The following is a 13871-nucleotide window of genomic DNA, read 5'->3' on the forward strand; positions in this document are numbered from 1 at the left end:
TCCCTCTCTCAGCCTTGCTTTCCTCGCTGAAAACTAGAGATAATAATGGAACCTGCCTTAAAAGGTTGTTGACAAGATCCAACCCAATGCCTAGCAGGTGCTTCACAAACCTGAGAACTCTTCTATGCCTCCAGGTTGGGTCTGGCTCTGCCTCCCCCATCTGACTGAAAGCATGCTGAGGGGGAGAGGCTGGGTCTTCAAGAGGAGGTAGTGAATTGGTGTTTGTCTGTGTTCCTTCTCTGCTCAAAATCCTCACAGACAAAAGGTAAACTCTAAAAGCAGCATTCAAGACCTTTGGACATCTGATCTTGGTTTGGCAAACTCCTATTCACTCTTCAAAGCCCATAGCAAATGCCCTCTCCTCCAGAAAGCCTTCCTTCAGCCCTTCTCTGGTTTTCTCCAGCCCCTGACCCTCCTGCTGGCCCAAATCTGACCCTCCACAGGCTATGGCACCTGTGCCTGTCTCTACCTCCCTCTGCAGAATGGGGCTCTGGAAAGGCCAGTCCAGGGCTGAATCTGGGCACAGTCAAGCATATCTGTACCCACAGGTCTGCATGTAGACATCATGTGAGACCACATGTGTGCACATGTGTGTGTGTGTCCCTGTCCCTGTGCCGGGCCCCAGGAGGGACAGCCAAGCCAAATCCCCCCAGACCACCCAAGACAGAGGCATCTTTACAAGGCATGGAGCGTGGACTGAACAGGGCCCCTTTACGAGGCAGCCTGACTTGGCTGGGAGCTCATTTGTCCACCGACCCTCAGCCTGGAAGAGCTGGGGGTGTGAGGAGCCGACCTCAGCCTCCACGGTGCCGGCCCCCTGCCTTGTGACCCATCGTTAAAGCTCAAACTCCATCTGGGGCAAAGGAGCAGCTGGGGCCTGGGTGAGGGCCGCGTCCTGAGTGGACTCCCCCCACTCCCTTGACAGAGGCCCCGCCAGGCAGCCTTCGAGGACATACCTGAGGTTTGGCAGCACCAGCCAGCCAGCCCCCAGGGCTGAGTCAGCAGGGAGGGATTCAGGACTTCCTAGGAAAAGCATCCAGGACTGCAAGGCGCCCCCGGCCCCCAGCCCACACCCTCCCCAGGGCCGCCGGACAGAGGGAGGTGCCACGTGCACCAGGCCGCGCCCGGTGTGCTTTGAGGGACAGAACTGTGGACATTCGTGGCAGGTCAGAATCAGCCCTGACTTGGGCGATCTGGGCATCTGAGTGTCGGGTGTCCCCAGGTGCCGGGTGACGAGGGGTGACTGTGGGTGCTGGTACTCCACTGCGCACGGGTGCTCTTAGCTGCCAGCACCCCCGCAGGACCCTGCCTCATAGGCCTGTATGTCGGGGTTCATCCACCTGGGCTGCTGTGAGGGGTGGGATAGTCACCGGCTAGGCTGTTGCATCCAGAATGACCAGCAAATCCAGCCGCGAGCACTTTGCGGGGGATGACTGCGTGTGGGGCTGCGATTAAGAGTGACAGTGTAGCTGAATGAGTGGCGAGAAGGTGGCCTGGTGCCGTGGGAGGGAGTGTCTGACTGGGGAGGACAGGGATAGTGCGTGACCAGGACGGTGTGACCTCGGGACTGATGGCTGCCTGACTCCATGTGCCACATCCGCTGTTTTGCACGGTGCCTGTGACCCTGGGTAGGGCAGTGGGTACTTCCCTGTATCCATCCCAAAATGTCCGTGTCTGTTGCTCCCCTGATCCCTGGGGTCTCCTCCCTCCTGTCTGCCCAGATCTCCCACCCCGGGCCCTGGGGTCTGGCCTCAGCTCCTGCCCTGGGAGGGGATCAGGCAGCAGGACATCGGTGTTCAGCTGGACTGTTCTTTCTCTGCTGGCGCCCTGCCTCTGTTTCCACCATTAAAGTACAAGCGTTCCCCCCACCCGACTGAAGCCAGGTCTCCCTGCCAGGCTGGCTCCAGTCTTTGGGGTCTGCGACTGGGTCATACCCAACTCTGAGGGCTGATGAGGGAGACAGACAGGGCTGGGGAAGTGGTGGGTGGCCACGCCAGGGCCACGAGGCCCCGATGGAAGAGCCAGCAATGTTCAGCCAAAACAAGAGGCAGCTGGAGGGGAGGGGGCGCTGGGCTGCAGGTTTGGACCCTGAAGGGCTGCCACGTGGGACGAGGCAGACCCCAGTTGCATAAAAGAAACACTTTCCAACAACGCTGAATCCCGCACCACGTCTAGAGGAGTCTTTGTTATGAGAAAGTGTGTGATCTTTCCTTGCTCCAGCATCTTCTGTGGCTCCCCATCACCCACCAGAGACTCTCCAGCTCCTTGCTCGGCATTCAAGGCTCTGTTTACCTCCTCTGTGTGTCTCCCTTCTCCATGTCCACCTGAGTTTCCCTCCTCAGCTTTCACATGTACCTTTCCAGCTGCCTGGTATGCACTTCCTATCTTGCCCACATGGCAAACTCCTATACATCCTTCAAGACCCACTGCCTATGTCCCTTTCTCTGGGAAACACTGCACTTCCCCTCAGCCTATGGTGTCCCCATTTGCTGTGTGACCCTGGGCAAGTCCCTTCAGCTGTGAAACAGGGGGGGGGTATGTGTGTGAAAAATCACCCTCCCTAAAACATATTTGGGGGCCCAAGGCAATAAATAAACATTAAATGCCCTCAAAGTGAGTTAGGGCTTGGCGGGCAGGGAGGGCTTGTATCCAGTCAGTGCTCAATGTGTGTTCATTCTTATCTTCCTCCTCTTGGATTCTACAGGTTTAAGACTCTCTTGTTTTAAGCACTGTTCCAAGATTTTTCTCCCACTCACAGTACTAGGAATTTTAAGAACCCCTGGTTCTAAAATTATGTCTAAAATGCCGTGGGCAGGACCACGGGACTCCTTGTGCCCTGAGCTGACCCCAGGGTGGCTGGAGCTGGGGTCTCTGTGGGGGCCTTGTGCACCTCCCCATGCCCCAAGCTAATGGGGTGTGGTCTGGCAGCCCCAGTTTTAGGGGGAGAGCAATGGATTTACCAGGAGGTGGAGAGCAAACATTCCAGGAGGGAAGGGGCGGGACTTCTGGCTCGGAGGCTAGAATGGGGTCACAAGGGAGCATCAAGAAGCACAGGGCTGTCAGCTCAGAGCCATGGCTTCCTGCTCTTGGAGCCTCAGTTTCCTCATCTGAACATTGGGGCCAAGTGCTGCCCTCTTGAAGAGTTGTCAGCAGAGATGAGGAGGCACTGGGGCTACAGCCACTGCCCTGCGCCAAGCATTTTCTTGGGCTCTGCCCTCTGCCTGGAACAGTCTCCCTGGCCCGCTTCCCTCTAGGAGCCCCTGCTCACGCCTGGCGCAGCCACAGCAGCTGGAACGGGGGCTTCAGGATGACGCCCACCCACCCCTGCCCCACCCTAGCGAAGGGAGGCCAGCAGCCCGTCCCAAATTCAGCTGCCCCAGGCCTGGCAGTGGCCGCGGCCCCAGCACTTTCTCAATGAAAGGTATTTGGCAGCAGAACTTGACACCTCATCACACCCAGCCTGGCAGCCAGCTTCTCCTGCTGGCTGCAGGGGGAGGCCCCCCACTCCTGCTGCTCCCCAGAACCCCGACAGGCAGGCCCAGAGTCTGCATTGCCTTGCGTGAGGGCCTACCCCTCTGAGCTTCCCTGTCAGCTGGGGGTGTAGACACAGTAAGTCTGAATAAATGCACATGCCCCTGGCTCCCAGCACTCTCAAAGCATCTCCCCTCTTTTGTCCATCACAGCCCATCCAAGCAGAGCCTGGGGTGTCAGCACCGGGGCCTCCAAACCTTGTCTCCAAGCAGAGCCCTGCGGCCCACCCTCAGAGACTGGGGCTGATACCCTCAGGTTTGCCAGATTCTCCCAGACCCTCCAGGCCCCTAAGTCTGCCCCCTTGGCAAGGGAAGATGTTCCCATGAAAGCCATGGCCTGAGCAAAAGTGAGGGCTGGAGAGGTTAGGGGTTGTTAGATGGAGAGTTCTCCAGATGGACAAGAGCCAGCAGGCCATGCGGGCCGAGCACTGACCCTACAGGGGTGTTGGGGTCTGTGTGTGTGAGCCTGTCTCCCCTCCAAGGCCAGGCCCTCTCTGGGCCCCCACTGTTGTCACAGAGCTGACACCTCTAAATGTTGGATGGGCAAACGGTAAGGTGGACTGAGCAGGGGACAGGTGGGTGAGTTGGGGGGGTGACAGAAGGGGAAGTGGGTGGATGGGTGTGCAGAAGGCCTGAGGCATGCACTGCATAAGGGAACACCACACTCCAACCCCCTGCTCTCCCCCTTTCCCGGGGCAATCAGCCAGGCACAATGGTCCCTATTCCAGGCCTCCGGAAACACCGCATCGATGCCTTCCGTGGGCCGATGTCTCCAGGCCAGGGGTGTCTCACGCAGGTTCTTGAGGGGACTATTGGGCCATCCAGGGAGCCCCCGCTTCTGCTGGGATTCACTCCAGGGAAAGTGGGGGCATGGTCAGAACATGGGGTGTCAGGGTGACGTGCCTGGCCACACGCACAAAGAGCGCAAGCAAACAATGGTTCTGCGCCTCCAGACTGAGAGTCCGCGTGAGGTCAGAGGGCTCAGGACCATGGCCTCCGGCAGCCAAATCACCATGCGGTCAAGGCGTGGCCAGGCCTCAGCCGGGTGGGACTCCGGGCAGGGCAGCTGTGGGCCCGGTGGAGGAAGTCCAGGGCAGCCTCAATTCCTGCCTCCTGGGGCAAGCGGCCCTGCCAGGGCCCCTCCCTGCCCACTGCAGCCCCTGGGCATGTGGCCAGGAGGAAGCCACTGACCACAGCCAGGCAAGGAGAGGGCCAGCGCAGCAGCTGCTACTGTGTTTAGCGGTCAGGACTGCACAGGCTTGGGCTACTCAGGAGTCGGCTCTGTATACACGTGTTGCAGACACACTTCTGCGGGCATCGGTTGCAGCCCACATGCCTGCCTGAGGAGTGTCCAGGACCTCATGGGGGCCTGCAAGCCGCTTGCACACCCACGTCCGTATGTGCTTTGGGCCTGTTTCTGGCTGCCAAGGTGCATCTGGATCCAGCAGGCCCAGCCTCCATCCTCCTCTCCCCAAGGCCGACACCATGAGTTGGAAATGAAGCATCTTTAATTGAATCCCTGCCCCGACCCCCTGGGGAATCTCCAAGCATCAAACATGTGAGAATTGTGCCCCCCAGCCCCAGAGCTAAGAAGCCTCTTCCTCAGATCTTCAACGGGCCACATCCGGACCCCCCACTCACACCTGTGACCAGCCTTGCAAGCTTTGTTTCAATAAATAACCCCAAGAACACAGCTCAGGGTAGAGGACCCAATAAAATACCCAGCTCAGCACAGAAAACTGAAGGGGCTGATTATCTGAAATCAGGGTCAAAACACACATGAAATCAGAGCTGGCATGCGAGCTGGAAATGATCCCCTCTGGGCCTCAGTTGGTCACCTGCCCCAACCATCACCCCAAGACACTGGCTCCCACAATCAGGACACACTCCACTTCACATCAACACAGCAATGATTTTCCACCTGCGTTTCCACCATCAGACCTGACTCTGAATTCTGGGCAGGGGAGGGGGGTGCCCAGAAACCTGAAGAGACAGCGAGCATCTGGAGAAGGGGGGTGAGACTTCCCAAGGACAGAGGAGTCTGGAGCAGGGCAGAGGAGTGAGGCTGGGGCCCAGGTCACTGCTGTGCCCTGCCACGGCGGGTGCGGAGGGGACCTGAGGCTCGGGACTGTGCCCGGGACACCTCGCCCATCTCCCTGCGGATGTCACCAAGGGCTGCTGATGGGGACTCCAGCAGCCTCTGGAAGAGGCTGGGCCGGCCCTCTGGTGGCTCCCGGCACTGAAAGGTGACGGCTGTGCCAGCATCGGCCTTCATCTCCCTGGAGAAGCCATCAGAGGAGCCGTCAAAGCAGCGGCCGATGGCGATCTCCTTGGCCAGCCTTGGGCTCTGGTCAGTGACTGTATAGACACCGTAGTTGTGACCCAGAGGGTCCAGCGGGGCCAGCATGGAGAAGGCAGCCAGGTCATCGGTGGGTGCAAGTGGGGGGTGCCGGGTCAAGTAATCCTGCAGGAGCCCATTGACCGCCACGCGCCGGCAGCTGCCCTGGGGCATGACGGTCACCAGCGTCCTGTCCACCTGACGCTGGTCGAACAGCATCCCGCTGCACTTGAACTCCACGCAGGCGGCAGAGGTGCTAGGGCGCTGGGGGTCTCGGACACTGCGGGCATCCCGCAGCCCGTAGAGCTGACCCTGGGTCCGAGGGTGGCTGCCCCCTGAATTGTGGGAGCGAACCATGTACTCCTGGGGACCCTGGATCTTCACCTTGAGGAAGCAGGCCCGGAACTCCTGCGGGTTGGGCCACCAGGCCAGGAGATCTCCAGTCCAGGAGGCGGGCACGCCCTCGCGGAAGGGGACCACGTTGTACTCGTATTTGTCCGCCTCCACGCGAGCGAAGCGGAAGTGGCTGGCGGTCACCGGGGCCTCCTGGCACTCCCGCAGGTTGCGCCACGGGTACACGGGGCCGTTGGCCTCGGCGGGCTCGCCGGCCCTGGGTTTGGCGAGGTTGATGCGGAAGCCATTGCGTTTGAGGGAGGGGTCATCGTGGTCGGTGCGACGGTAACCCAGCTTGTCCAGGTAGGGCTGGGCCACGCCCACGGTGGCCGGGAGCGGGCGGGGCCGAGACGGGGCGGGCTCCAGCTCCTCTCCGCCCAGGGTGGCCGTGACCAGGGCGGTGTAGGCGTCTGGCTGGTCAGCATCGCAGAAGGCGGGGAGGCAGGCGCCGTTGGGACCAGTGACAGCGCTGTCGAAGCGGCCCCAGGCGGGGGGGTTGGCCGAGAAGCCGGGGGCGGGTTCCAGGTTGACCAACGTGACCACCACGCCCTCCACCTGCTCGTTGGGGGTGAACTTGTCGTTGGCGTAGGCGCGCACCTTCACGAAGCAGCGGCGGCGCTCAGGCACGTCCAGGTTGAACAGACGCCGCTCCCGGATCTCCACGTTGCCCACCAGGAAGACCCGCTCCTCCCGGCGGACCCGTGAGGCCGCCGGCCTCTCGCGCTGGAAGCCGCTCTCCTCTTCCCACAGACCCGTGTCAGGGTTCAGCGACCACAGCTTCAGGGCCTCCACGTGGCCGGGCATTCGGATGTGGCTGGCAGCCACGCGCACGGCCACCGGCCCAGTCTGCAGCTGCTCCGTGGAGCCAGGGGCACGGAGGTCCACCGAGAACATGCCATAGGTGCGCAGTGGGGCCAGCTCCCCGTCACTGTCCACAAATCGCAGGTCACTGGGGGCAGCGGCCGCCGAGGTGAGATTGCGGGGGTCCACGAACGTCACCCGCGCTTCCACAGCCCCCACGTAGGGTTCACCGTCAGCTCTGCGGAAGGCCCTGGGGGGGATGACCAGCTCGCCTAAGGGGGCCCTGTCTTCCAGCTCCCCGAGGGATATGGTGTTGCTCTGGCTGGCATCTAAGATGACAGGGGCTTTCTTGCGCATGGCTTTGACCTCGTGGTACACGCCAGCACCCCGAGGGTCAAAAGGCAGGACCCTGACAGTGTCCACGAACTGGCCACTGGGGTCCACGAAAGTAATCACCAGCCGCTGAGTGGAAGGTGCCACCTCGATGGTGAAGTCACCCTGGTAGGATGTGAAGCCAATGGGCTCCCCACCAAGCAGGATCTGGGCAAAGCGTAAAGGCTCCCTTGAGTCAGCGGCCACCACGCGTCCCCGGATCAGCCCCTGACGGGGCAGACACTTCTGGCAGCCACATTCAGCCACTATCTTGACTGGGAGGATGTAGCCAGAGCAATGGACCTTCCTGCTCTCCAGGCGGCGCACTGAGCAGCAGCGGGAGCCTGCATCCGCACACCGGGGGCTCGAGTTTGAAGAGCTGGGGCAGAGAGTGTCAGGGCAAAGGCCTACGTCCAGGTAGGTGGGGCCACTTCCCGGCTGACCACAGTCATCTGGAAGCTTGATCAGGTGTTCTCGGGGCTGGGGGTCACAGGCTGGCTGGCCTGGGGCTGTGCAGCAAGAAAACAATCAGCCAGATCAGGGTAAGGGGGAGAACTCCAAGGAGGCCAAGGTTGGGGGCCTGGATTGGGGTCAGAGGCTCAACCCAGGGGTGTAGTGGGAGCCTGGGATCCAACTGAGCAAGGTCAGAGATCAGTCTGAAGGTGGGGTACATTTGAGGTTGAATTTTAGCTGGAATTGGGGCTCAGTTTGGTGTCAGGGCTTGCTCAGGGTTGGGGATAGGTTTGCAGGGGATGCTTACCAAGCACAGTGAGTCGGGCAGTGCCCGACCGCACGGCCCCCGCGTCATTCCACGCTTTGCAGTGATAGATGCCTGCCTGGTCTGGGTGAAGCCCATGTAGCTCCAGGTGGGCCCCATACCTGTGCGTTCGCCTGTCCAGCAGCGTCCCGTTGTGGAACCTGGGTGGCGGGTGAGCAACACCATGGGTGTCCCTAGAGGGGCTGCATCCGTCCCGCCCCACCTGCAGCACAGGGAGGTTGCAGAGCAGCTTCCTCTGGGTCTCTGAGGCACCACATATCACGGGAAGCCCGTTTCAACCCCCAAACTGGGGGCAAGACCCTTGAACATGGGGCAAGGAACTCACCAGGAGTATTTCTTGGGCATGGGGGTGCCCGAGGCTTTGCAGCAGAAGGTCACATTCTGGCCAACCTGTCGAACTCGGGACTCAGGGTGCTTCACCAGGTAGGGCTTCTCTGGGGGTAAAGGCAGCAAAGGTCAGGGCCCTGACCCATCCCAGCTTCTCCCAATGACCCTTCCTAAGAGCAGGGCCCCATCCTTTCCCTTAGAGCGATGCCCTGTTTCACCTGGACCTTTTCTGATGAACCTCCCCCCACTCAGGTTCACCCCACATCTGCTGGAGACTGTGCCTTTAATGCTTAATCTTAATGCTTCCCTTTGCAAATCCACATCTCGCTTCACATTCTCCAGTAACCGTTTCATCTTATTTCTTGCCCCACTGACCTCACTGTGCATCACATCATCCCAAGTGCTTGGCGTCACCCAGAATTTCCTCCCCAGCTCCTCAGCCCCCTCATCCCTCTTGCCACGAGGCACTTACCCAACTTATTAAGGACAACAGTAACCACAGCAGATACGGAGCTGTTGGCCTGGGCCTGGGCCATGCCTGCAGAGAAGCCATCCATTTGGGCACTGACGTTGGCTCGGCTGCTGGCACAGACTCCAGGCATCCGGAAGGTTCCATGACCATCGCTAGTGGCCACGGTTCCAGGCCAGTCTCTCAAGGAGACCCTGGCTCCTGGCAGCGGACGCCCAGATGGGGTGACCACCGAGCCCAGGAGGATGTGGTTGGGGCACCCGCAGGTGTTGGGGCCACACCCTAGGGACACACAGGGAGGCAGAGGAGACTCTTGACCCCTTCCTGGGGAGGGCTTTCCTCTCTATCAGTCACTCAGCAAAGGCACCTAGACACCCTGCCCGCCATGTGCCCCTCAGAGTCGTCAGCATGGACCTGCTTGGAGCAGCCCCTAGTGTGAAGGACATGGGGCTCAGTGGTCAGGGTTGGGCCAAAGGGAGGGACCTGGGGTCCGAGTGTGAGGAAGATGCCCTGGAGGAAGGGACAGGAGAGGTGACTCTCTTAGGGCAGAGAGGCTCCTTCTAGCATGAGAGAAAATGTTCAGGCTGGGGCCGGGGGCCCAGCAAGGGGCTGGGTCTTGGGCCCAGAACATCTCCCTCCCGTCCCAATCCTGCGGTTTCGCCATAAAATGGAAAATTCCGCTGGAAACTTCAAGGCAGAGGCATGGAGAAGGCAGAGCCAGGCAGGGTAGGGTGGGGACCCCACCACCCCATTGGCCACCGTGCTCCCCCACCCTGCTGCGGGCTCTGCCGGGGCAGTCTCCAGACCGTGTTTGTGGAGCCCAGGCCTGATTGGAATTTCCAGTCGCCTCCTGGCTGGCCTGGTGTCCGGCCCTGGGAGGGCCTGGGCATCGTGTCTGCCAGGGTGTGAGCGCGTGTCCGCGTGGGCGTGGGGGACTGGCGGGGCCTGCAAATGCCACACGTGTGTGCATCCCAGGGGCGTGAGCCAGCTGTTGCGTGTGTCCACGTCCACTGGGACGTCCGCGCACTCCAACATGCCCACAGAGGAAGCACCTCCTCAGATCTGCCCATGACTGGACACGACTCCTATGAAGTCCACCCGTCCAGATGTACACATTTACCAACGTTCCCCGGCGGCCGGGAAGGGACGGAAAAGCCAGTCTCCACGTGGTCCAAGTTCTGGCCCTCCAGGCTCCGCCCCTACACCCAGGCTCCGCCTCCTCCCTCCAGGCACCTCCCCATCAGGCCCCACCCCAACTAGCCCTTCCAGGTATTGCTTCCCTCAACTGGCCCCGCCCCCACACCCAGGCCCCGCCTCTACCCCAACTATCTCCTCCAGGCCCCGCCCCTCCTACCTGGACAAGGAGGCCTCACACACTTCTGCGCCTCCAAGGGACGCCCGGGACACGTATCCCCAGCGGGCCTTGGGCAGCGGCGGCGGCGCAAGCGACGGCCTGGCCCGCAGCTCCCGGAACAGGGACCCCAGGGGCCCCACGCAGCCCACGTGGCCTCTGGGTAGAGGGCAGGAATGGGGGCGTCAGGTAACCACCCACCCGAGGAACCTGGAATTCTGGTGACAGTGTAGGACTGGAGGACACTCCCATCACGTGCATCCGAGTCAGAGAGAAGGCCGGCCCACTGCCTCAGTCGGTGCTCCCCCCAGGCCCACCAGTCGAATGTGCAGCTGAGGTACCGTCCCTCCCCCGCCAAGATAAGCCCTGCTGCTGTCCCTGCGTCTCACACACATCTTGGGCTCAAAACTCGCCTCCAGAGAACGGAGCTGTTATAAATGAGCAGATGAGGACAGCGAGAGGGAGAGAAGTTCCTGGGGGCCCCTTCCTGCCCCCCACCTGGGCGCCTGCCGTTCCGAGCCCCTCCCTTCCAAAGCCCCTCTGCTATCGGGGTCCGCCCTCTCCCGTGGCCCTGCTCGTAAAGGACCCCGCCTCTTCCTCGCCACGCCCACATCCACACGGCCCTCTTCCCCACCCCCAACACCATCCATTCGGGCCTCATCCACCGACGGCCAGTCCCCCGCCTCTCCCTGAGCCCCGCCCTCACCGAGCGGGCAGCGGAAGCGCACGTGGTAGTTGGAGCAGCGGCGGCCTCGGGGCTGCTCGCGGTTGAGGCACCAGAAACCGCGCGCGGGGTTCAAGTGTACGCGCTCGCCGACGTCTGACGGCAGGGCCCAGTCTGTGGTGCGCGCCTCCAGCGCCAGCGGCCGCGGGCACACGCGCGCCGGCCCGTAATAGAAGCGGATCGCCGCCAGGCTCTCGAAGTCACCGTCACCGCCAGGGTGGTCGACATTGAACCAGGACGTCCACTCGCTGGCCTCTGCGGGCACCGCACGCGCTGGGACCCGGGCCGCAGCCGGTCGGGGCCCCATCGGTTCCTGCAGGGGCCCGGGCTGTGGCCCGCCCACCCCCATCTGCGTGTTTCAGCCGGGTCCCCCTCCCCCAGAAGTGCATGGGCTAACCCAGCCTGCCCACATCCAGAGCCTTCGGACAGAAGGAAGCTCTAAAGGGATCAAGGGAGGTTGGATTTCTCTTGCACCGGCCCTAGCTCTACTGCTCAGTACTTGAGCCGGCCCATGGGTGCACGGCGAGATCTTGCCACTGTCTCACCAGCCCCCACCCTCATAATTCAGAAGCCTTGAGGTGTAAGGAGATATAAACGCAGCAGGAGGAGCCGGGCCTGAGACCAGCCCTGTGCCAGCTGGGACCTTGTTCACTGCCCACTGAACCTATCAGGTAACCTCTGCGTCACAGAAGCCAGAGGTGGGACGGGTCTGGCCTCTCACAGGTTAGCTTCTGTTTCCATCAACCCCCCAAGGGGCTCTCACTCCTTTCCTGATTCAAGAGGGAGTCAAACAGAACCTTCCTAGCTGGGAAACTAGAGACTCGGGTTCCAGACCTCCTGCTCCCCTGACTGAACTGAGCTGACTGTCCCCCCACCCCCCACCCCCCCACCCCACCCCACCCCAGTTTCCTCATGGACAAACAGCCTGGGCTCTCACCTCCCTGCTCCTCAACCTCAGACCTCTTGGGGCACCACTTCCACGGGCTGCCACCCATGCCCAGGGACCAGGACCGTCTTGGGCTCCTCACCCAGCTTGGATCCCCTCCTCGCATGACCCCACCCGCCAGAGCTCACACGGAGTCCACAGCAGAACCAGGACTCAGACCCAAGCTGGCTCACCTTCCCAGTCCTCCAGGGTTGGCGAGGGCCGGCCAGGGCGCAGCGATGAACCTTCAAGGCCCCACGCAGTCACCGTGGGCTCCTCAGGGGTGGCGGTGCCTGTCGAAGGGGTGAGTGGGGGGAAGGACCTCTGTGAGCGCCGGGTATGCAAGGTGCTGCCACGATCATCCCTGTTTCGCAGGGGAGAAGCCAGTATCCAGCTCGGGCTCACCCCAAGAACTGCAGCACCCCCTCCTCCAGGAACCCTCCCCATGAGCTCCCTACCCCCCGTCTCCCACAGCCCCATCCCTCACTCAGACACAGCCCCTTAGGTTGGGGAAGTCTGTGTACACTCTGCTCCCCCAGACTCAGTTCTCCCACTGTGTCCAGTGGCCATGAGTTCAGTTGGCTGGGCCCCTCCCTGCCATCATATTGATCTGAATTTTCCTTCATCCATAGGCTGATTGGAAGTCCCTCCCTCAGTCTACCTTTCATCCCTGCACTTGGGGCCCAAGCTACCAGTGGGAAGTCCTTGGAATCTAGCCTGGCTTCTCTGGCCTCGAGTTGTCTAAGATAGCTGGGCTGGTCAGTGACCTCAGACAAGTCCCTTCCCTCTTGGAGTCTCAGTCTCCCCATCTGAGAAATGGGCCCAGTTCCCCACTCCACTGAATGTTCCAGAGATGGGAATTTCTTTTCTGAGTGGTATATGTGTGTGTGTGGAAGAGGGGAGGAGTTAGGCGAGAGGGGACAGCTCTGACCCCTTCATCCTGAGGCCAAGACTGGGTGATTCAAGGTCCAAGGGCTGTGGCTGAGATGGGCACCCTGCAGTCCCCAGAATCCAGAGGAGCCTGAAGTTCATACCACACTCCCAGTGCCCCTAAAATCCCTTGGAGGAGGGAAGAGAGTGGTTGAGATTCGCTCCCGCCCCCAGGCAGTCCCAGAGCTCCATCTCTTCGTTGCCCCCTCACTCCACCCCCGAGGCTGGCAAAGGGGATGCAGGTCTGGGGAAGCTAGTGGGTCCTTTGGTTCTGTCTCCAGACTCGGGCTGCTTGCCAGGCCCTCTGCCAGACGTTCGGGCGCCTAGGGGGCTGGGCTGGGGTCTGGGGGAGCCTCACCTCGGGCCCCCGCCAGGTGTGCGGCGGCGACACAGAGGCAGAGCAGTGTCGGCAGTGACGCCATGGCCAGGTCTGAAAGTCGGAGGAAGGGTCCCGGCTCCGCTGCGCACTCGGGTCGGACTCCCGCGGGTCTGGCGGCCGCTGGGGCCGAGGATGGGGGAGGGACGAGACTGCAGGCCACGCCCCGTCCAGGCCACGCCCCGTCCAAGCAAAGCTCCCTGGCCCGAGGTGACTTCGGTGCGCAGACAACCTCTGTGGGTTGCCCCCCTCGGTGCGTCCGGCTGTACCTCCGCCCTCGGGCTGGCCTGCGTCCCCTCGCCGCCGGCTGGAAGTCCCTTCCTTGGCTTACCCTCCATCCTCCACGTCGGAAAGCGCCTCCTGGAATCGAGCCTGAAGCTGTCCGAACCTTCACGCTTTAGGCCGCCCTTTAGGCGGCTAGAAATCCTCCATCGGGTCTAACTTCGATTGTCTTGGCTCTAGGCCACCCCGAGCAGGCTGGAAATCCCACCCTGAATCTACCCTCCACTTTGCTGGCTCCAGTTTTCTCGGAGGCCAGCGGGAAGTCCCATTTACGT

The 13871-nt window shown here is 61.6% G+C and overlaps 1 protein-coding gene across 1 annotated transcript; it reads right to left on the reverse strand.

Annotated features, from left to right (window-relative positions):
• Window positions 1-5607: 5607 nt before the first annotated feature.
• Window positions 5608-13360, reverse strand: CILP2 (cartilage intermediate layer protein 2). Its single transcript, XM_057710387.1, has 8 exons — window positions 13297-13360; window positions 12203-12301; window positions 11066-11338; window positions 10363-10518; window positions 9012-9290; window positions 8538-8646; window positions 8195-8352; window positions 5608-7943 (listed from the first exon to the last, which is right to left on the reverse strand). The coding sequence occupies exons 1-8, from the start codon at window positions 13358-13360 to the stop codon at window positions 5608-5610; spliced, it is 3474 nt and encodes a 1157-aa protein (XP_057566370.1).
• Window positions 13361-13871: the final 511 nt, after the last annotated feature.

Source organism: Hippopotamus amphibius, chromosome 15, assembly GCF_030028045.1.
Source record: "Hippopotamus amphibius kiboko isolate mHipAmp2 chromosome 15, mHipAmp2.hap2, whole genome shotgun sequence".
NCBI classification, from domain to species: domain Eukaryota; kingdom Metazoa; phylum Chordata; class Mammalia; order Artiodactyla; family Hippopotamidae; genus Hippopotamus; species Hippopotamus amphibius.